Source organism: Bos indicus, chromosome 5, assembly GCF_029378745.1.
Source record: "Bos indicus isolate NIAB-ARS_2022 breed Sahiwal x Tharparkar chromosome 5, NIAB-ARS_B.indTharparkar_mat_pri_1.0, whole genome shotgun sequence".
NCBI classification, from domain to species: domain Eukaryota; kingdom Metazoa; phylum Chordata; class Mammalia; order Artiodactyla; family Bovidae; genus Bos; species Bos indicus.
This window is the reverse complement of record NC_091764.1, coordinates 31,308,785-31,332,219: the sequence shown is the minus strand read 5'-3', so window position 1 is coordinate 31,332,219 and position 23,435 is coordinate 31,308,785. Positions and strand designations below refer to the sequence as shown.

Here is a 23,435-nt window from a genome sequence, read left to right as displayed (position 1 = left end):
TCAAGTGACTGATTCATGAACTCACAGTGACAGAGAACGGCTTTGTGCCATCATCCACTGTCACAGTACCTCTACCAATCACTCAAACCTGCATCATGGACTATGAGCCTTAGGTCAGCCAAAATCTTTATTGCTTACTCACTATGCCAGTGAGTCTTCCTGTGCTTTGAATTCAGTTACTTTGGGAACTGGAGAAGAGCACTTCTCAGTGCTCTGGAGGCTATTTACAACTCCCTTCCTTTCCTTCTCCAGTCTGAATAATCTCTTTTCTCTTCTTCCTTTCTAGGTGTGAGCCTCTCCATCTTCCTTCCCACCATCTCCACCGCAGCCAATAGATTATTGCTCTGAGCTGGGCAGGACTGATGAGGTCTGACATAGCAAGGTTGCCTCTGCTACACAATCTGATCTGGGTCAGCCCTGAGGCTTTATTCGTAACACCTCATCTCAAGCCATTCTCTGAGACTCATAGCACATTGGAGCATTCTTTTCTGTTCTTGTCCTTCTAAAGAGAAACTCCAGTGCTCCATGGAAGCTGGCAACACAACCACAGTCACTTTCTTTATTCTCCAAGGACTATCCAACAACCCTCAGATCCAGGTAGTACTCTTTGTAATATTCCTGGTGATTTACCTCCTGATCCTCACAGTGAACCTGCTGATGCTGCGGGTGATCAGGACTGACTCCCACCTCCACACCCCTATGTACTTCTTCCTCAGTCACCTCTCCTGCCTGGATGCTTTCTATGCCTCAATCATTGTGCCTAAGCTGCTAAAGAACCTGCTTTCCAAGTGGAAGACTATATGCTTTCTTGACTGTTTCATCCAGATCTTCTTTGTTATATTTCTTGGGGCCACTGAAACTTGCCTCCTTTCAGTCATGGCCTATGACCGGTACCAGGCTGTGTGCCACCCGCTGCTGTATGTGGTGACCATGAATAAGAAGGTGTGTGCTGGCCTTGCGGGAGCCTCCTGGGCCATAGGAATGGGGACTGGCCTGCTTAATACCATCCTCCTGGCTCAGCAGCACTTCTGTGGCCCCAACCTAATCCGCAGTTTTGCCTGCGAGCTTCCTCCAGTGCTCCTGTTGGCCTGTTCTGACCCCTACATTAGTGTGTTCTCCATCCTGACCACCATGGTGGTCCTGGGCCTTGGGACCTTTGTCATATTGGTGGGTTCTTACACCCGTATTATCCTGACAGCCCTGGGAATGAACTCTGCCACAGGTTGGAACAAGATCTTCTCTACCTGCTCATCCCATTTTCTTGTGGTCATCATATTTTATGGTTCTGGAATTTTCAGGTATGTCATTGCTAAAACTTTGCCTACAAATGCAGTGTGTTTTTCACCCTAAGTAAACTTGCCCTGTAGACAGAGCATTGCAAAGTGGCAAGAAAAGAATTATACTGGAATCAATAAGCCTAGGTTCTAGTTCTGGCTCCGCTGTGGACCTAATGCGTGAATTTTTTTTTTTTAATCCATTTTCTTTCTGAGGCCTCAATTGCCTAACTCTGCAAAATAAGTTTATACAAGAAGTAAAGACTTTCTTACTTTCATTAACCTATGATTTCAGAGTCATCAAAAGAAAATAATACAGACTTTTGCTAGACTTTTATTAGTGCTAGACAAAAATAAATAAATTATATCATCCTTGCAACAGATGCCATTTCTCTTTCCTACTGGAAATTGGTGTCTCCACAGCTTATTTCTGCCTTAACTATTTATTAGGTGTTTATTACATAACAGCTGATTTACATAATCAAGCTCAATTTTAGTATACATCACACCACACCAAAAGAGAAATATTATTAATCTCATTTTCTGATAAGAAACTTGATTTTTAGGAGTAACCAAGTACCCTACAAAACTTTCCAGAACAAGCTAGGAATGAAGCCAAAATAAAAACCAAGTCTTACTGACTGGACACCTCAAGCTCTTTTCTACTACGTTTCTCTGAAATATAAACAGCAATACCTGATGAGTCCTTGCTTCCCAGGGAACAGAGTAACTATGGCCTATACTCTCTACTAGTGAACTGGAGATGGATTTACTAAAATTGCTCTAAACTTCTCTCACCTGCTTTTTTTTTTTTTTTTTTTTTCTGGACAGAAGTCATAGGGTGTGAAAGGATAAGGAATGGTCTAGGAGAGCTCACCTGAGCCTGTGGAAAAATCTCTTGAGCTCTCTTTGTCTCTGTATCCTCATTTTCCCAAGAGGGTAGGAGATTTCTCCCACCTATTTCACAGATATGTTAGGAGTATGAAATTAAAAGATTAAAAAATGACAGTAAGATGAATATCTTTCTTAATCAAGCACACCAAACCCAAAAAAGAATGTTCCAATGATAATGGAACAACTGCAAAAATTTGTTTTCCAATGCTTCTTTGGGAAATACTCCTTGTGATACTTAACAAAGTACATCCTTTTAATTCTTACTATTTTGGAATCATATCTCATGCTAAATACATTTTTATAGTTCACTTTATTTACAAAGCTTGGCTTCTTTTCTAAGCCAAAGACAAATATGTTTAAAAGGACAAAATTTTATTCCACTAAGCATTGTAAAAATAAAGTGCTGTGATTCTGGGTTAATTCCCCATAAATGTTTGGAAAAAATGACAACATTATTGGACCAGCATATAGTTTTGCATATGCTAGCCCAACAATGGAACTATCACCACAAGATGGGAACATACAGTTGTGCATATGAGAAAAAAAAGAGAAAAAAAATCCTCATCATCATCATAACTATTAAGAAAAGACACTTTGAAATGTATGAAGTACGAGAGAAATGCATGAAATCATTTTTAGTTCTATTCTAACCCGTAGCACTTCATATACTGCAGAACGTCCTTTTGCCTCGGGGTAGCTCCTATAATGTTTTGCATTAGATAATTCATGTATGGAAGTGTTTGAAGGCAGAAATGACAGACTTCTCACTGATAATACAGTCATTTCTAGATGCTTCTATCGGTGATAGCTGACTCAGCCCTGGGGATGCTCTTTGCAGAATCTAGGATGGAATGGACCCTGGCTGCCAACAGCATTGTGGTCATTGTCCTGAGCTCATTTTTTCCCTTTGTGCAATTCCCTTCAAGGTACATGACTCCAGCTTCTGGCTCAGCCCTGGAGCAAGTGCTATCCATGCAGTACAGTGTGGTGACCCCCCTACTGAACCCCCTTATCTACAGTCTGAAGAACCAGGAGGTGAAGGCAGCTCTTAGGAGGACATTGGCCAGGAAACCTAGTTTTACCTTCTAAGCCAAGCTCTACTGCAGCCTCATAAAAGGAGGAAAAGTCATGAGAAAGGAGAGGAGACAGAAAACCTTCATCTCAAAGCTATCTCAGCATGAAAAACAGAAGCCTTAGTTGCTCTGACCCCAGTGCCCTCCCCTAGTCAAGCAAAATGGAAAAACCTCCACAAAACCAATGGCAGCCATCCACAGAGGACCCAGTCACCACACAAGAAAATCTTCTCAATAAACATATGAAGGATCTTCAAAGAACTAAAAATGAAGCCACCATATATATCAGCAATTCCATTTCTGGGAATACATTCAAAGGAAATGAAACCAATAACTCAGAAAGGTATCTGCACCCCCATGTTCATGACAGCATTATTTACAACACCCAACACATAGAAAGAACCTAGGTTTCCTTAATGGATGAATGGATAAAGAAGGCATAGATAAAGCAATGGAATATTATTCAGCTGTAAAAATTAGGAAATTCTACTATTTGTGATGACACGCATGGACCATGAAGGCATTTTGCTCAGTGAAATGTCAGACAAATAAAGACAAATGCAATATGATCTCACATACATGAGGAATCTAGGGAAAACCAAACTCTTAGGGAAAAAAAGGTCAAACATATGGTTATCAGAGATGGAGGGTAGGAGGAAAGGCAATTGGAGGAAAGTAATTAAAAGGTACAAATTTCCAGTGTAAGGTAAATATTAACTTGTACTATATGATGACTATAGTTAACAGCATTGTATGATATATACAAAATCTGATAAGAAAGTAAATCCCAACTAGTAACATCACAAGGAGAAAAGTTTTTTTTTTCTTTTCTTCTTGCTTTTCTTTATCTTATACCTTTATGAGATGATGGAATATTTTGAGGAATAGAGAAGAGTTTTATATGAGCCAAACTGAGGACTATAGCCCAGAAGACAGCCTCTCAGATAACTCTGAGAAACTGCTCCACTGAAGCATGATTTTTAGCATAGTCATATATCTTGTCAGAACACAGAACACACATCAAACATTACCTGGGTATATTCCTTCAAGCTTCCAAAAGAGACAGGATAAGTAGATATAGAATGAGACAGCAGGACCCTGGTGTCTAGGAAAGGAACCTTTCTTCAAGGGAGTTAAACACAGATGTCATATCTTTATCTTCAAAACAGATATTCTTTACCTTAATGATTGAAGCAGACCTACTGTGTGTGTTTGACAGGCTCTTCAGGTTCACACAAACTCCAGGCTGAACCATATATAAGCCAAAATGACTTCCCCAAAACTCAATGTGTGAAATTTTCTCAACCATAGCTAACTTTCAAGATTTTCCTGATTAGAAGTTTTTAGATGATGGATATTAACTGAACCTATTGCAATACACATTTATATGTGTGTGTATGTGTGTGTGTGTGTGTGTATTTATATTCTCATGCTGTGCACCTTAAACTTACATATTAATATAGGTCAATCAGCTCTCCTTAAACTGGGGGAAAAACAGTAAAGAAAATCTTCACAGCTCCAACAGCCATTTCCACTATCTTTCTCCTCTCATTTCTTACCGTTTCAACCCCTCCTCTTTTGCCTCTCCTTCAATCTTTTACTTTTGTTTATGCACAAAGCAGAAATCCAACCACTAGCAAATTTCCCACTTCATTCTGGGAGAGTCTTATCTTAGTACTGAGACCCAGCTCCTCCTTTGTTCCCATACAGAAAACTGCCTGGCAAAATCTACAGCTCCAGAGTAACCTGGAAAGAAATGAAATAAAAATAAGCATGTTTCATTGAAACATGTAAAATATCATGTAAGAAACGAGTTGCCAGTCCAGGTTCAATGCACGATACTGGATGCTTGGGGCTAGTGCACTGGGATGACCCAGAGGGATGGTATGGGGAGGGAGGAGGGAGGAGGGTTCAGGATGGGGAACACATGAATACCTGTGGCGGATTCATTTTGATATTTGGCAAAACTAATACAATTATGTAAAGTTTAAAAATAAAATAAAATTAAAAAAAAAAAGAAAGAAAAGCTAAAAAAAAAAAAAAAGTAACCAAGTAATTATCTTAAACAAGTGAATGAATCAATGGCTAGCCACTCATTGTCACCTTCAGAAGAAAACAGTGCTAATCATGAGGTCAGGGAGGAGGTTAAAAAAGGAGTGGTAAGGGATGAGAGGCAAACAACATAGGCTGAAATATTCTGAAAGGGCTTTTTAAAAGAATTGATTATAGTGTAGTTGATTTACAATGTTGCGTTGGTTTTCGATATACAGCCAAGTGGCAAACAAAACCAGTTATACATATACCCACTGTTTTCTTTTTAGAAGTGAAATAATTTTGTATCTAGAAGCCCCAGTTAGTGCTTAGTAAACTCAGAAAGGTGGTAAATTGTAAAAATAAAATACCTATAAATCAAAAAAAAAAAAAAAATAAGCATGTTTCCAACTGTATTATTCTTAACTAGTAATACCTAAGGTAGAACATAGCAAATAATAAATCCTGAATAACTATTTGTTTATTAAGAGGTGCATGAGAAATGAATGATCAGTCTGTCTCAGGAGTCCCCCTTTCCCTTGCATGATCCTAGGAAAGAAGAGGGAATATTTTCCTCTAAAATGTGAGTCCTGAGAGTAAAACCCTATCTAACGGATTCTGTATCCTCAGTGTCTCAGTTCAGATCAGTCACTCAGTCATGTTCAACTCTTTGCGACCCCATGAATCGCAGCACACCAGGCCTCCCTGTCCATCACCAACTCCCGGAGTTCACTCAGACTCACGTCCATCGAGTCTAGTAGTTCCTATTACTTATTGGCTCTCAATTAGAATACAAAAAAAAAAAAAATGAATGAGAGAGAAGGGAGTGAGAGAAGGAACATATGAAAAGAAACATTTAATTTAATCCAATAAAATTCCTGCCTTCGTAACAATATAGATGTCAGAGGAAAGTAGCATGGAGGAGAGATCAGGATAGAAAAAGAGAAAAACAATCTTTATTTTGGGACACCACCCAAGGTCATCTTCACAAGAGGTTGCTGAAGCACGTGCACTCTGACCCCCTGTCCTAAGTCTCTCTGTCACCCACCCGAGTCCAGACAACTTCAGATCCCTAATGCCTTCAAGAACTGTTCCAAGCCTAGAGGAAGGAGAAGTCGGAGAAAGCAAAACAAATGCCCAGCTGCCGCCTCATCTCCCATTCAGCTCCAAGAAAGTTCTCAGAGAGACAATAGCAGACCACTTCCATGCCAGCTCCCTGACTTCTATCTGTTCTCGATCCTTTGACCCTCAGGCTGAGATCCTTTCCTCAATTGTCAGTTTTCTTCAGCAAAGCCATCTGAAAATCAAGTCCTCATATGTGGCATACTCCAGGCAAAATTTCCAAAATGAGGATATTTCTCTGGAGATGAAGGCCAGGGCTGAGGAGCTAGCAAAACAGTCCCAGGTTCAGTAGCATTTCTGCTTTGCACACTTGGTGGAGCTGGTGCTTTACATTTTCCAGAGCATATGCCTTCCTGAGGGCGTAACTGAAGCAAAATAATAAGCAGATTGTGAGATCAGTAGGAGGAATGGCCATTCAATCCTGCCTACCCACACACAACACACAGGCTACTGCTGCTGCTGCTGCTGCTGCTAAGTCGCTTCAGTCGTGTCCGACTCTGTGCGACCCCAGAGACGGCAGCCCACCAGGCTCCGCCATCCCTCGGATTCTCCAGGCAAGAACACTGGAGTGGGTTGCCATTTCCTTCTCCAATGCACAAAAGTGAAAAGTGAAAGTGAAGTCGCTCAGTCGTGTCCAACTGTTAGCCACCCCATGGACTGCAGCCCACCAGGCTCCTCCGTCCATGGGATTTTCCAGGCAAGAGTACTGGAGTGGGGTGCCATTGCCTTCTCTGAATTATTCCTAAAACCCTATAGATTGGGGAAGACTATTATCTCATAATTAAGGAAGAAAATACATGCAATATCCCTGGGAAATGTGTCACATTGTGTTAAAATTCAGATTAAAATCATATTATGAAAGCCAAGTTATTTCCTGAGAGTTTGGTTGCATTAAGTATAGGAATGGGCTGTCTTGTCCACCACTTGCCAGGGCCTATACGTCCTTTAACAGGCTATGGAGGCTTCATTTGGGAGCTGCTGGTCCCTGAGACAAGAGAAATATGGTCTGAATGCCGAAAGTACCCACAGGTATAGAGTGTACAAAGAGAGAATTAGAAGATAAATAACTTGGCTAAGACAGAAATTGTGTATCTTGAATGGAATTTTGGCAAGCTGAATTGTCAAAGCAGGATGAGATCTCAGAAAAATCACTGGACCAAAGCTTTCATTTAATGATGAAAAAATTGAGCCACAGAGACAGAGATGACTTGTCCAGATTTGGACCATCAGTGTGAAGCAGAAACAGACTTTAGGACTTGATCTCCTAATATCCTTCTTTCACATGCCTCATGATCAAATGACAATAAGGTTCTGCAAACCTACCCCGTAAAGGCCAGTAAAGCAGCAAGAAAGAGTAATGGAGTGCAGGGTCCCAACCACAGGCCCCAAGTGTTCAAATTTTTCAATTGCTGAGTTGCTGTCATATATATATATTTTTTTTTTAATAAGTTAATTTTTATGGCAGTATAGCTGCTTTCCTATAGCTCAAACAGTAAAGAATCTGCCTGCAAGGCAGGAGACCAGGGTTCAATCCTTGGGTTGGGAAGTTCCTCTGGAGAAGGGAATGCAATCCACTCCACTATTCTTGCCTGGAGAATTCCATGGACAGAGAAGCCTGGTGGGCTACAGTCCATGGGGTCGCAACGAGTCAGACCCGACTGAGTGACTAACACACACACATAGCTGCTTTACAAGGCTGTTAAAGCTTTACAAAGCTTCTGCTGCACAGCAAAATGAATCAGCCATGTGTATATTTCTTCCCTTTTAGATTTCCCTCCCATCTAGGATACCACTTTAGGTGCATCAAGAGGAGTTCTCTGTGTTATACAGTATGTTCCCATCAGTTGTCTATTTTATACACAGTATCAGTAGTGTGTATGTGTCAATCCCAATCCCCCAATTACTCCCACCCTTTCCCCCTAGGTATCCATACATTTGTTCTGTACATTGTGTCTCTATTTCTGCTTTGCAAATAAGGTCATCTATACTGTTGCTGAGCGCCAAAGAATGCTGCTTTTGAACTGTGGTGTTGGAGAAGATTCTTGAAAGTCCCTTGGACTGCAAGGAGATCCAACCAGTCAATCCTAAAGGAAATCAGTCCTGAACATTCATTGGAAGGACTGATGCTGAAACTGAAACTCCAATACTTTGACCACCTGATGCAAAGAACTAACTCATTGGAAGAGAACCTGATGCTGGGAAAGATTGAAGTTGGGAGGAGAAAGAGACGATAGAGGATGAGATGGTTGGATGGCATCACCAATGCGATGGACATGAGTTTGAGTAAGCTCTGGGAGTTAGTATGGACAGGGAGGCCTGGTGTTCTGCAGTCCATAGGGTCGCAAAGAGTCAGACACGACCAAGCATCTGAACTGAACTGACACCATTTTTCTAAATTACACATATATGCATTAATATATGATATTTGTTTTTCTCTTTCTGACTTACTTCACTCTGGACTAACTAGGTCCATCCATGTCCCTACAAAAGAACAAATTTTGTTTGTTTTTATGGCTGAGTAATAATCCATTGTATAATCTCCAAAATATAAAAGCAGCCCATGCAGTTCAAAATCGAAAAAAATAAATCAAAAAATGGGCAGAAGACATAGATACACATTTCTCCAAAACAGACATACAGATGGCCAACAAGTGCAAGAAAAGATGCTCAACCTCACTAATTATTAGAAAAATGCAAATCAAAACTGCAATGTGGTATCACCTCACACTGGTCATAATGGAAATCATCTAAAAATCTACAATCAATAAAGCTAGTGAGGGTGTGGAGAAAAGGGAAACTTTACAGTGTTAGTGGGAATGTAAACTGCTATAACCATTATGGAAAAATATCTGGAGGTTCCTTAAAAAGCTAAAAATAAGACTTCCCTGGTGATCCAGTGGTTGCACGTGCCAATAGGGAACACAGGTTGGATCTTTGGTCTGTGAAGATTCCAGGTGCCGCAGGGCAACTCAGCCCATGTGCCAAAACTACTGAAGCCCACGTGCCCTAGAGCCTGTGCTCTGCAACAAAGAAGCCATCACAATGAGAAGCCCACACACTGAAACTAAAGAGTAATCCCCACTCGCCACAGCTAGAGAAAGCTCATGTGCAGCAGTGAAGACCCAGCACAGGCAAAACAATAAATAATTTTTTAACAATACTCTACTCTCTGAGAGGGCTTCCCAGGTGGTGCTAGTGGTAACGAACCCGGCTGCCACTGCAGGAGATGTAACAGACATGGGTTTGATCCATGGGTCAGGAAGATCCCCTGGAGAAGGATATGACAACCCACTCCAGTATTCTTGCCTGGAGAATCCCATGGACAGAGGAGCCTGATGGGCTACAGTCCAAGCAAGACCAGAAAAGGCAGTGTGAATTATTAGATGTAAGCGGGTAGGAGATGTTCTCCTGATTTTCCTTGATCTTAGAATGCACGGGAAAGGAGGGACCCTACAGTCCATGGGGTCACAAAGAGTCAGACACAGCTGAAGTGACTTAGCACACACACACACTATCTGAGATTGTTTTCTTCAAATGAGTCATGGGTTACTGGGAGAGAAATGGAAGCCTGGCCAACCAGATCAGCATGAAATGGCTCACACAAACTATCCTCACATTGCATAGAGTGAAATACAGATTTCTGGTATTCAGTGTTTTAGTGATGTTGATGAATTATTGATAACCTTTGCTTAACATACTTTTCTCTCAGACTGAGGTAGCCATATTTAGTTATCTATACCAACATTTCTTATTGTTTCCAAATATCCACATGACTGCCTTTTAGAGAGTTTTATCTGGACATAAGGTGCCATCTCTACATTGATTCAGTGGTATTAATGCTAAAAGAGTCATTTAAAATAAGTAAATAAATTGTTTAAAAAACTAAAAATAGAACTACCATCTGACCCAACAATCCCACTACGGGGCATTACCCAGAGGAAACCATAATTCAAAACTACACATGCACCCAAATGTTTACTGCAGCAGCATGGAAGCAACCAAAATGTCCATCAACAGAGGAGTGGATAAAGAAGGTGTGGTTCATCTATTGCTTCTAGAAAGATTTCCTCTCACAGCAATTTCTGAAGGGTGTGTTCTTATTTCAGGGGTAAGGAAATACCTCAACCCCCTTCAAGTCACCCATTTCAGATTCTTGGAGCTTCTGCCCTTCCTGTCCTTTTCCCACTCCACATCTCTACCTGTGACAATCCCACCAACATTTCAGAACAAGCTTAAATTCATTCCTGTGCCGTCGGGGGCATTGAGCAAGGATCAAAAGTCAGAGCACAACAAACACCTGAAAAGACGCTCAATATCACTCATTATCAGAGAAATGCAAATCAAAACCACTATGAGGTGCCATTTCATACCAGTCAGAATGGCTGCGATCCAAAAGTCTACAAATATAAATGCTGGAGAGGGTGTGGAGAAAGGGAACCCTCTTACACTGGTGGTGGGAATGCAAACTAGTACAGCCACTATGGAGAACAGTGTGGAGATTCCTTAAAAAACTGGAAATAGAACTGCCTTATGATCCAGCAATCCCACTGCTGGGCATACACACTGAGGAAACCAGAAGGGAAAGAGACACGTGTACCCCAATATTCATCGCAGCACTGTTTATAATAGCCAGGACATGGAAGCAACCTAGATGTCCATCAGCAGATGAATGGATAAGAAAGCTGTGGTACATATACACAATGGAGTATTACTCAGCCATTAAAAAGAAAACATTTGAACCAGTTCTAATGAGGTGGATGAAACTGGAGCCTATTATACAGAGTGAAGTAAGCCAGAAGGAAAAACACCAGTACAGTATACTAACGCATATATATGGAATTTAGAAAGATGGTAACAATAACCCTGTGTACGGGACAGCAAAAGAGACACTGATGTATAGAACAGTCTTACGGACTCTGTGGGAGAGGGAGAGGGTGGGAATATTTGGGAGAATGGCATTGAAACATGTAAAATATCATGTATGAAACGAGATGCCAGTCCAGGTTCGATGCACGATACTGGATGCTTGGCGCTAGTGCACTGGGATGACCCAGAGGGATGGTATGGGGAGGGAGGAGGGAGGAGGGTTCAGGATGGGGAACACATGTATACCGGTGGCAGATTCATTTTGATATTTGGCAAAACTAATACAATTATGTAAAGTTTTAAAGATAAAATAAAATTTAAAAAAAAAAGGGAAAAAAAAGTCAGAGCACCAGTAACATATCCCTGGAGCATAGTCCCTGCGTGTCCAATGGTGTCACTACAGGGCCCAGGGCTCAGACACAAATTAGCTTCAAGAAAGTACAAAGAAGCAAAATAAGGTAGCCATAGGGAAGAGGAGTTCCAGGAATAGAAAGAGGCAGAAGCAGCAAAGACAGCAGGTGTTCACAGCTTCTCACAGAGCTGCTGATCCAGCTTCTCAGAACACAATGCTTTATGGGCCAACCTGATCAAAAAGGAGACAAGGCAAGTTGACTGACAGGATCTTAGCTCGACTTCCATCTACCTTTGTCCCCAGGAAAGCTGAGGTGGAAGAGTGAGGGTGAAAATTAAAACCAAAAAGATTTTCCTGGCCAGCTGGCAAGAGACACTGAGCCACCTCCATTTTTTTTTTAAACTCCAAGAAGATAGTAGGGCCGTGGTACAAAGAGCTTGCCTTAGGGTTTAGGTCTAAGCAAGTCAAATTAAATGTGCAAGACCCGCTGAAGGAAACCCTGGGTTTCAGCCCTCTATTAGGGAATCCTTGTTAGGAAAATTGTGAAACAGAAGTGAAGTAAGTAAGGCTTGAAAATTGGAAACCTGAGTCTGCTTGATGATTTTTGTTTAGAAGACTACTTTCTAGCTTAAAATACCAGGAGATAAAGAAAAAGGGCTATGGTAGTAGAACTAAAGAGCTCAGAAGAAGGAGAGGAGGGTAAAGTAGAAAATAGAATGGGGACTCTCCAGTAGTTAATTCCTACTTTATCCAGAATCTTCTTGACACACATAATGTCATCAGTAAGGTCATCATCCAGGAACTCTGGCAGAAGTTACAGGGGGCGGGGGGATCGGGGGGAGGTGGGATGAGAGAGCTAAGTATTACCCAGAAAGGTAATGAGTGTCTCTGTTCCCTGGTCCTTCTCGGAACTAGAGATTTGTGCTTGTTGTCTTTCTATATGAGAAATCCGATACAATAATGCCTCCCCCTAGGTAAGGACTCCCTTTGCTTTTCTCAGGCATCACCAGAGGAATTACCAACTTCATCAACTGAATTACTCTGAAAATGCCAGAGTATTAGACTTCAAGATCCCCAAAGAGCTCAGAATATCTACCCGTGAACTTCAATAAGCTATCTGTGAATTTAGTGATGATGAAAATTTCTAACATCCTCTTGCTCTGTATCATCAAGTCCCACAGTTGATGCGGAATCCAAGACAATGAAGTAAGAGGTGTGCTTGACACCAAAAAAGAAGACTGTCACAGGAGTAGGCAATCTCAAAAAGAAAATCAAACCCGGAGGCTCACACTTCCCATTTGTACATGTTAGTACAAAGCAACAGCAAATAAAACACTATGAAACTATGAGGCATAAAGACATACACGATACTGGATGCTTGGGGTTGGTGCACTGGGATGACCCAGAGGGATGGTATGGGGAGGGAGGAGGGAGGAGGGTTCAGGATGCGGAACACATGTATACCTGTGGCGGATTCATTTCAATATATGGCAAAACCAATACAATATTGTAAAGTTAAAAAATAAAATTAAAAAAAAAAAGAAAAGTGAAAGAAAAAATAAATAAATAAATAAATAAATAAAGACATACATACAGATGAATGAAATGGATTGGAGACCCCAGAAATGAACCCACCCATCTATGGTAAACTGATTTTACACAATAGTTAACAATATTAAATTGCAGGAAAATGGTGTTTTTAACAAATGGTGCTGGGCAATTTGCTATCCACACTAAACTGGACTCTTTCCCTCTACCATATACAAAAAGTAACTCAAAATACATAAAAAAACTTGAATGTTAAGAAGTAAAATTACAACCAACACACCATATCCATAGGTTCCATATCCATGGACTCAACCAACTCCAGATTGAAAATATTAGGAGAAAGAAATTACAATGTTTCAAAAAGTAAAACTAGAATTTGCCATATAACTGCAAATATTTACATAGTATTTACATTGTAATTACAATCTTTATATAGCATGTACATTATATTAGCTGACGTAGTAATCTAGAAATTATTTAAAGCAAATAGGAAGATGTGCCTGTGTTATACGGAAACACTATGCCATTTTACATAAGAGACTTCAGCACACATGGCTTTTGATGTGCTTGGATTTGAACCAATGCTCCACAGATACCAAAGGATGACTGTATAAACGCTCCAATGAAACATTGGGATAAATCTTGAATTTAGTGGTGATTTCTTAGATCTGAGAGCAAAACACAAGCAATGAAAGAAAAAATAGATAAAATGGACTTCCTCAAAATTAAAAACCTTTTTGCATCAAAAGTTATAAATCAGAAAGTGAAAATATAGCCCACAGTATTTAAGAAAATATTTGCACATTATTTATCTGATGTATCATTATCCAGAGTATATCAAGAACTTTTGCAATTTGTCAACATAAAGACAAACAAGTCAAGTTTAAAAATGAATAAATGATTTCAGTAGGCCATTCTCCACACAAGACATACAAATAGTCAACAAGTAGATGAAAACATGTCAAACAACATTAGTCATGATGGAAATGCAAATTAAAACAGCAATGCAACAATTCCTTCACATACTGTAAAATGGTTAAAATCAAGAAATCTAAAAATAACATAGATTGGCAACAGTGTGCAGAAATTGGAACCTTTAAACATTATTTGAAAAAATGGAAAAGATGTAACCTAGGTTAAGACTATAAATATGCAATTAACATACGGTTCAACAACTCCACTCCTAGATATATACCCCCAAAGAAATGATAACAGATGTACAGATATATTGATAACAGCACTGTTCACAATAGCCAATAGGTAGAAACAAGGCAAATGTCCATCAGTGGATAAATGGATAAACAAAATGGAGTACATCCATAAACAGCTGCATTATTGACCATAGAAGGAATAAAGTAAGATGATCCGACCACTGTGGAAAATAGTATGGCCGTTCTTGAAAAACTTAAACCTAGAATTAAAGTATGATCAATCAATTCCACATCAGGATATATACTCAAAGGACTGAAAGCAGGGACTAGAAAAGATACAGGTACACTTATATTCATAGCAGCATTAACCACAGGAGCAAATGGATAAACTAAATGTGGCATATACACAAAGTAATATAATTCAGCCTTAAAAACAGAAGCAACCATAAATAGGTGCTGGATTTTGTCCAAAGAGTTTTCTGCAATTATTGAGACTATAATATGATTTTTATCTCTCAGTTTGTTAATATGGTATATCACATTGATTAATTTGCATATATTGAAGAATCCTTGCATCCCTGCCATAAATCCCACTTGATTATGGTATATGATCCTTTTAATGTGTTGATGGATTCAGTTTATTAGTGTCTTGTTAAGGATTTTTGCATCTGTGTTCATCAGTGATTGTTGTGTTCAGTTGCTCAGTCATGTCCGACTCTTTGTGACCCATGAACGGCAGCACGCCTGTCTTTCAGTATCTCCCAGAGTTTGCTCAAATTCATGTCATTGAGTCAGTGATATCATCCAACCACCTCGTCCTCTGTTTCCCCCTTCTCCTCCTGCTTTCAATCTTTCTCAGCATCAGGGTCTTTTCCAATGAGTTGGCTCTTCCCATCAGGTGGCCAAAGGATCAGAGTTTCAGCTTCAGCATCAGTCCTTCCAATGAATATTCAGGACTGATTTCCTTTAGGATGGACTGGTTGGATCTCCTTGCAGTCCAAGGGACTCTCAAGAGTCTTCTCCAGCACCACAGTTCAAAAGCATCAGTTCATTGGCCCTCAACATTCCTTATGGTCCAAATCTCAGATCTGTACATAACTACTCGAAAAACCATAGCTTTGGCTAGACAGACCTTTGTTGGCAAAGTGATGTGTCTGCTTTTTAATACGCTATTTAGGTTTGTCATAGTTTTTTTCCAAGGAACAAGCGTCTTTTAATTTCATGGCTTCAGTCACCATCCATAGTGATTTTGGAGCCCAAGAAAATGAAGTCTGTCACTGTTTCCATTGTTTCCCCATCTATTTGCCATGAAGTGATGGGACTGGATGCCATGATCTTTGTTTTCTGAACGTTGAGTTTTAAGCTGGCTTTTTCATTCTCCTCTATCACTTTCATCAAGAAGCTCTTTAGTTCCTCTTTGCTTTCTGCCATTAGGGTGGTGTCATCTGCATATCTGAGGTTCTTGATACTTCTCCCAGCAGTCTTGATTCCAGTTTCTGCTTCATCCAGCCCAGCATTTAGCATGATGTACTCTGCATATAAGTTAAATAAGCAGGGTGATAATATACAGCCTTGGCATACTCCTTTCCCATTTTGAACCAGTCCTTTGTTCCATATCCAGTTCATCAGTGATATGGGCATGTAATTCTTTTTTTGTGGTATCTTTGTCTGGTGTTGATATCAGGGTGATGGCGGCCTTGTAGAATGAGTTTGGGAGTGTTACTCTCTCTTTAATTTAATGAAAGAGTTTAAGAAGGATAAGTGTTAGCTTTTCTATAAACTTTTGATAGAATTCACCTATGAAAGCTTCTGACCCTGAGCTTTTGTGTTGGAAGATTTTTTTCATAGTTTCCATTTCAGTGCTTTTGATTGGTCTGCTCATATTTTCTATTTCTTCCTGGTTCATTTCGGAAGGTTGTACTTTTCTAAGAATTTGTCTGTTTCTTTAAGGTTGCCGATTTAATTGGCATGTAGTTGCTGGTAGTATTCTCTTAGGATCTTTTGTATTTCTGCATTGTCTGCTATAACTTCTCCATTTTCATTCCTAATTTTATTGATTTGAGTCCTCTCCCTTTTTTTCTTTATGAGTCTGACTAATGGTTTATCTATTTTGTTTATCTACTCAAAGAACTAGCTTTTACTCTTACTGATCTTTGCTTTCTCTCTTACTGATCTTTGCTTTCTTTTTCTTCATTTCTATTTCATTTATTTCTGCTCTGGTTTTTATGATTTCTTTACTTCTACTAACTGTGGGGGTTTTCATTCTTCTTTTTCTAGATGCAGTAGATGTAAGGTTAGGATGCTTATATGATGTATTTCTCTTTTCTAGAGGTAGGATTGTATTGCTATCAACTTCTCTCTTAGAAGTGTTTTGCTGCATCCCAGAGGTTTTGGGTTGTCATGTTTTTGTTGTCATTTGCTTCTAGGTATTTTTATTTCTTTTTAAATTTGTTCAGTGATCTCTTGGTTATATAGAAGTGTACAAAATAACTTCAATATCTTTTTCATCTTAAATGTTTCATCATTTTATTTTTATAAGCATAAATATTATTTAAAGTATAACAAAATGAGAACGAATGGAAGGAGGGAGGGAAGAAGGGTAGGAATTCCAAGCTTTGAAATAAGAAACCTTAGAACTCTATTATATTTTTTCTTTAGAAATTATTGGCCACCCAAGGGTACCTCTTAGATGATGCAACTCTCGGAAACAAGACTAATACAGGGAAGAAAGAGCTGGCCCTGGAGAACTCATTCAGATCAGAGCGTGCCTCCTTCCTAAGGGCCTCTCCAGGGACCCTTTAGACATTTTCCAAGGTCTAAAGCTGAGATAAAGTCCCTCTAGCGATTGTTATTCTGGAAGCAGAGTCAGAAGTCATCCCATTGGACAGAAGGACTATAGGAATATTTCCTTGCTCAGAAACCCCACCTCTGCATCTTCTAAGGGAAAGTTGAAGGAACCACATGAAGCCTTACTTCTATCTGTGGCTTTGCTCCAGTGTTAAAAAGAATGCCATTCAGGTATCCTCCACGGAGAACATCTCTTGTTAGCCTAAGGAACCCAGGTGAAGAAAAATATCCTTCTCATTCAGCTACATCTTCTAAAACTGTCCAATCTGGGAACTTGTGAGTGTACAAGCCACAAATAGTAACTAGATCCTCATTCATCATCCTCTTGAGTTAGCCTCCAAGGGGAGAGAGGCCATCACTTGGTGTTCCTGTGGTCTGGACTAACCCCTCTCACTGTCCATCTTACCAGGTATTCTAGGGAGTCTTTTTTTCTCTGCTCTTTTTTTTACTGTCACATTACTGTCTCTGTGATGCACAGAAGGTGGTTCAAATTTGACTTAGCTTTATCCAAATCCTCTGGTACCAACTTAGAGAATTCATTGTTTTCATAGATTCTAGTGTTAATTCCTGAGATTACTGTGCAAACAGTGAACATTATAAATTCACAGAAATCCTGGAATGGGAAACTGTTGGAATAACTGATGTGCACAGCCCTCACCTCCAATTTGAGGGCTTCCTCATGCCTGGCTCCCATGAAACCAGACTATGACTCTGCCACTTCTGTATGGGTTGACACAGAAGGGGAGAAATTTCCATTTAGTACCAGAGATATCCAAGGAAGATTGTCTCCAATCTGTTTTGTTTAAATATTTGTTCATATTTATTTATTTATTTGGCTGCACTGAGTCAGTTGTGACACTCAAGATCTTCAATCTTCGTTTTGAGGTATGGGGGATTTTTAGTTGTGCTGTGAGAACACTTAGTTGAGGCAGGTGGGATCTAGTTACCTGACCAAGGTTTGAGCCTTGGCTGCCTGCATTGGGAGTGCAGCATCTCAGCCATGGCCCATTAGGGAAGTTCATCCGCATTCTTCAGAATTTCTAAGGTGGTATGGACTTTAGAAACCATCTAAAGTTTTCCAAGACTGTTTTTTTTTTTTTTAAATAAGAAGTGCAAATGACTTGTTCATGAACTTACAGTGAGAGAGAAAGGTCCTGTGCCATCATCAACTGTCACAATACTTCTATTAATCATTCAACATGCATCGTGGACTACCAGTCAGATGGTTGGCCAAAATCTTTATTGCTTACTCACTATGCCTGTGAGGCTTCCTGTGATTTGAACTCTGTTGCTTTTGTAACTGGACAACAGCACTTCTCAGTGCTCTGGAGACTATTTCCACTCCCTTCATTTCCTTCTTCAGTCTGAATAATGTCTTTTCTCTTCTCCTTCCTAGGTTTGATTCTCTACACTCTTCCTTCTCACCTTCTCCACCTTATCCGATAGATTATTGCCCTGAGCTGGGCAGGGTTGATGAGATCTGACATGGCTAGGTTGCCCCTGCTACACGAACTGTCCTTGGTCAGTCCTAAAGCTTTATTCATGACACCTCATTCCCAGCCATGCTCTGAGACTCATAGCACCCTGGAACATTCTTTTCTGTTCTTGTCCCTCTGAAGGGAATCTCTAATGCTCCATGGAAGTTGGCAACACAACCAGAGTCACTGCGTTTGTTCTCCAAGGACTATCCAACAACCCTCAGATCCAGGCAGTACTCTTTGTAATATTCCTGGTGATTTACCTCCTGATCCTCACAGTGAACCTGCTGATGCTGCTGGTGATCAGGACTGACTCCCACCTCCACACCCCCATGTACTTCTTCCTCAGTCACCTCTCCTTCCTGGATGCCTTCTATTCCTCAGTCATTGTGCCTAAGCTGCTAGAGAAACTGCTTTGCAAGCAGAAGACAATAACCCTCCTAGAGTGTTTCACCCAGATCTCCTTGGTCATATTTTCAGGGGGCACTGAAACCTGCCTCCTTTCAGTCATGGCCTATGACCGGTACCAGGCTGTGTGCCACCCCCTGTCATATGTGGTGACCATGAATAAGAAGATATGTATTGGCCTAGTGGGAGCCTCCTGGGCCATAGGAATGGGGACTGGCCTACTTAACACCATCCTCCTGGCTCAGCAGGATTTCTGTGGCCCCAACCTCATCCGCAGTTTTGCCTGCGAGTTTCCTCCAGTGCTCCTGTTGGCCTGTTCTGACCCCTACATGAGCGTTGCCTCCATCCTGACCACCATGGTAGTCCTGGGCCTTGGCACCTTTGTCCTAGTGCTGGTTTCTTACACTCATATCATCATGACAGCCTTGGGGATTGACTCTGCCTCAGGTCAGAACAAGATCTTCTCTACCTGCTCATCTCATGTTCTTGTGGTCACCATCTTTTACGGTTCAGGAATTTTCAGGTATGTCATTGTTAGACCTCCGGAATGTAAATGCAGGATATTTGTCACTCTAACGTAACCTTGAACTACAGAACAAAACATTGCAAAGTAGCAGGAAAAGAGCTGTACTGGAATTCAGAAGTCCTGGGTCCTATTTATGGCTCTTTTGTGGACTAGATGTGTAAATTATAAAATATCCATTTTCTTTCTGAGAGTTTAATTTTTACACAGTTAAGCTCAATTTTAATATGTATTACATCACAAAAGAAATATTATTAACCTCATTTTCCAGTTAGAAACCTGAGTTTCTGAAGTAACCAGGTACTTTATCAAAGTTGCCAGAACAAGCTAGGAATCAAATCAAAATATAAACCAAGTCTCACCAACTTGAAACCTCAACCCCTTTTCTACCAAGTTTCTCTCAAGCATAAACAGCTGTAGTTGATGAATCCTTATTCCCAGGAAACAAAGTAACCAATGGCCTGTGCTCTTTCCAAGTGAACTGGAGATGGATTTGCACAAGTTACTCCATACTTTCCTCATCTGGTTGTTACTTGGAGAGAAGTCAGGAGAGGGAAAGGATAAGGAATGATCTAGAAGAGTTCACTTGAGCCTGAGAGCAAATCTCTCCAGCTTTCTTTGTCTCAGTTTCCTCGTTTGCCATAAAGGTATAATAAAATTACTCCCACCCACTTCACAGAAATGTTTGGAGGAATAAACTAAAAGATAAAAAATGAGAAAATGAGTATCTTTTTTAACTAAGCATGCAAAACCCACAAAGAACATTCCAATGAAAATGGCACAATTGCAAAAAAAATAAAATTTAATGCTTCTTTGGGAAATACTCCTTGTGACACTTAAGATACGCTAAAAATTTTAGTATTACTATTTTGGATTCATATCTCATGCTGAACACATATTTATCTTTCATTTTAATTACATAGCTTGCATTATTTTCTAAGCCAAAGACAAATGTGCTTAAAAGGACAAATGATTGTTCCACTAAGCATTAGAAAAATAACATGCTGTGATTTGGGGGTATTTCTCAGAGTCATAAATGTTAGGAAAATGATAGCATTATTGGACTAGCATTTAGTTTTGTAAGGAACAATCATCACAAGATTGAAACATGCATATATAGGGAAAAGAAGAAGAAAAAAAACCCTCCTATTATCATTATTACTATTAAGGAAAGTCACTTTGAAAACTGTGAAGTGCTACAGAAATGCTTGAAATTTTCTTTAGTTCTAGTCTAACCTGTACCATTTGATATGCTGAAGAACTTCCTTTTTCTTTGGAAACTCCTCTAACATTTTGCATAATATCACTCTCATATGGAGGCATTTGAGGGCAAAAATAACTGACTTCTCACTAATAATACAGCCATGTCTAGTTGATAGTTGATAATACAGCCATTTTGAGTTGATAGTTGACTCAGCTCTGAGGACCCTCTGGGCCAGTCTGGGATGGGATGGACCGTGGCTGGCAATGGCATTGTGGCCACTGTCCTGAGCTCATTTTATTCCTTTGTGCAATTCCCTTCAAGGTACATGACTCCAGCTTCTGGCTCAGCCCTGGAGCAAGTGCTATCCATGCAGTACAGTGTGGTGACCCCGCTACTGAACCCCCTTATCTACAGTCTGAAGAACCAGGAGGTGAAGGCGGCTCTTAGGAGGATGCTGGCCAGGAAGCCCAGACTTACCTTCTAAGCCAGGCTCTACTGCCTCCTCGTAATCGAGGAAAAAGTCAAGAGAATTAAGAGGAGATAGAGAGCTTCATTTTTAAGCTATCTCAGCATGAATTCTTCTCCACAACAGAAGCCTTAGTTCCTCTGACCCCTGTGCCCTCATCCAGTCAAGCAGGATGGGGAAACCTCCACAGAACTGATGGCACTCCTCCACAGATGACCCAGTCACCACACAGGAAAATCTTCTCAAAAACCATACAGAGGAATTCTCAAAAAGCTAAAAACAGAACCACCCTATGTCCCAGCAATTCCATTTCTGGGAATATATTCAAAGGATATGAAAATACTAATTTAAAAGGATATCTACACACCCATGTTCACAGCAGCATTATTTACAACAGTCAACATATGGGAAAGAATCTAGGTTTTCTTAATGGGTGAATGGATAAAGAAGGCATGGAAAAGCAACTGAATATTATCCAGCCATAAAAAGGAGGAAATTCTACCATTTGTGACAACATGGATGGACACTGAAGGCATTATACTCAGGGAAATAAGTCAAAGAAACACAAACACTATATGATCTCATGTGCAGAACCTAGGGAGAAACCAAACTCAAAGAAAACAAACATGTAGTTGTCAGGAGTGGAAAGTAGGAAGAAACAGAATTGGAGGAAGATGATAAAAGTACAAATTTTCAGTGTAAGGTAAGTACTAGGGATGTAAGTACAACATAATGACTAATTAACACCACTGTATGATACATAGGATTTACATAGTAAATCCTAAGAGTTCTCATCACAAGTAAAAAAGTTTTTGTGTTTTTTTTTTCCTTTTGCTTTTCTGTTTTTTATGTATTTATTTTTTGGACATGATGGACTTTTTAGGAATAGAAAAGAGTTATATTTGCATCCCAGTGAGGACTGTAGCCCAGGAGACAGCTTCTCAGATAACTCTGGGAAACTGCTCAGTTGAATCTTTTTTTTTTTTTTTCGAATAGTAATATAACTTATCGGAGCACAGAACATACATCAAACGTGACAGGGGTATATTCCTTCAAGTTTCCAAAAGAGAGAAGTTTAGTAAATATAGAGTGAGACAGCATGATGGTCATGCCTGGAAATGGAACCTTATCTTTCAGGGAATGTTAATATGGATGTCATAAGGAAGGAGATTTTTATCCCTGTCTTCACAACAGACATTCTTTCTTTACCTTAATAATTGAAGCAGATATGCTGTGTATGGCTGACAGGCTCGCCACATAAAATTCAGGTTGAAAAATGTATTAGTCCAAATGACTTCCCCAAAACTCACTGTGTGAAAATTTTCTCCATCAGAGGGAATCTTCAGGTTTTCCCAGTTTGGAGTTTTGTGATGATGGATATTAACTGAACCTATTGTAATACTCATTTATATATGTATATCAGAGCATCCTGCTATATGCCTTGAAATTATACAGACTTATACAGTAATGTACGTCAATTCTCTATCCATAAAACTGGAGGTCGGGAGAGTAAAGAATATCTTCACAGATCCCCAGCCGTTTCCACAGCTATTGCTTTTCCCTCTCATTTCCTGCCTATTCAGCCCCTCCCTTTTGCCTTGCCCTCACTCCTTTACTTTGTCTATAGACAAAGTGGAAATCTGACCAGTAGAAAATTTACCACTTGCTTTTGGGAGAATTCCATCTTAGTACTGAGAGCCAGCTCCTCCTTTATTTCCATATCGAAAACTCCCTGCTAAAACCTACAGCTCCAGAGAAACTTGGTTTCAGAAAAGGCAGAGGAACCAGAGATCAAATTGCCAGCATCCACTGGATCATCAAAAAAGCAAGAGAGTTCCAGAAAAACATCTATTTCTGCTTCATTGACTATGCCAAAGCCTTTGACTGTGTGGATCACAATAAACTGGGGAAAATTCTGAAAGAGATGGGAATACCAGAGCACCTGACCTGCCTCTTGAGAAACCTGTGTGCAAGTCAGGAAGCAACAGTTAAACTGGACATGGAACAACAGACTGGTTCCAAATAGGAAAAGGAGTACGTCAAGGCTGTATATTGTCACCCTGCTTATTTAACTTATATGCAGAGTACATCATGAGAAATGCTGGGCTGGAAGAAGCACAAGCTGGAATCAAGATTACTGGGAGAAATATCAATAACCTCAGATATGCAGATGACACTACCCTTATGGCAGAAAGTGA

General features: G+C 40.1%; 2 protein-coding genes across 2 annotated transcripts; both read left to right on the top strand.

Moving 5' to 3' along the window:
- Positions 1–525: 525 nt before the first annotated feature.
- Positions 526–3,257, top strand: LOC109558362 (olfactory receptor 8S1-like). Its single transcript, XM_019959802.2, has 2 exons — positions 526–1,298; positions 3,095–3,257. The coding sequence occupies exons 1-2, from the start codon at positions 526–528 to the stop codon at positions 3,255–3,257; spliced, it is 936 nt and encodes a 311-aa protein (XP_019815361.2).
- Positions 3,258–18,794: 15,537 nt separating this feature from the next.
- Positions 18,795–21,255, top strand: LOC109558361 (olfactory receptor 8S1-like). Its single transcript, XM_019959801.2, has 2 exons — positions 18,795–19,567; positions 21,093–21,255. The coding sequence occupies exons 1-2, from the start codon at positions 18,795–18,797 to the stop codon at positions 21,253–21,255; spliced, it is 936 nt and encodes a 311-aa protein (XP_019815360.2).
- The last annotated feature ends 2,180 nt before the right edge of the window (positions 21,256–23,435 follow it).

Coding starts and splice junctions, on each gene's coding strand:
- LOC109558361 (XM_019959801.2), top strand. CDS start 18,795: ATGGAAGTTGGCAACACAACCAGAGTCACTGCGTTTGTTCTCCAAGGA. Junction 19,568..21,092: donor TACGGTTCAGGAATTTTCAG/GTATGTCATTGT, acceptor ATTCCCTTCAAG/GTACATGACTCCAGCTTCTG.
- LOC109558362 (XM_019959802.2), top strand. CDS start 526: ATGGAAGCTGGCAACACAACCACAGTCACTTTCTTTATTCTCCAAGGA. Junction 1,299..3,094: donor TATGGTTCTGGAATTTTCAG/GTATGTCATTGC, acceptor ATTCCCTTCAAG/GTACATGACTCCAGCTTCTG.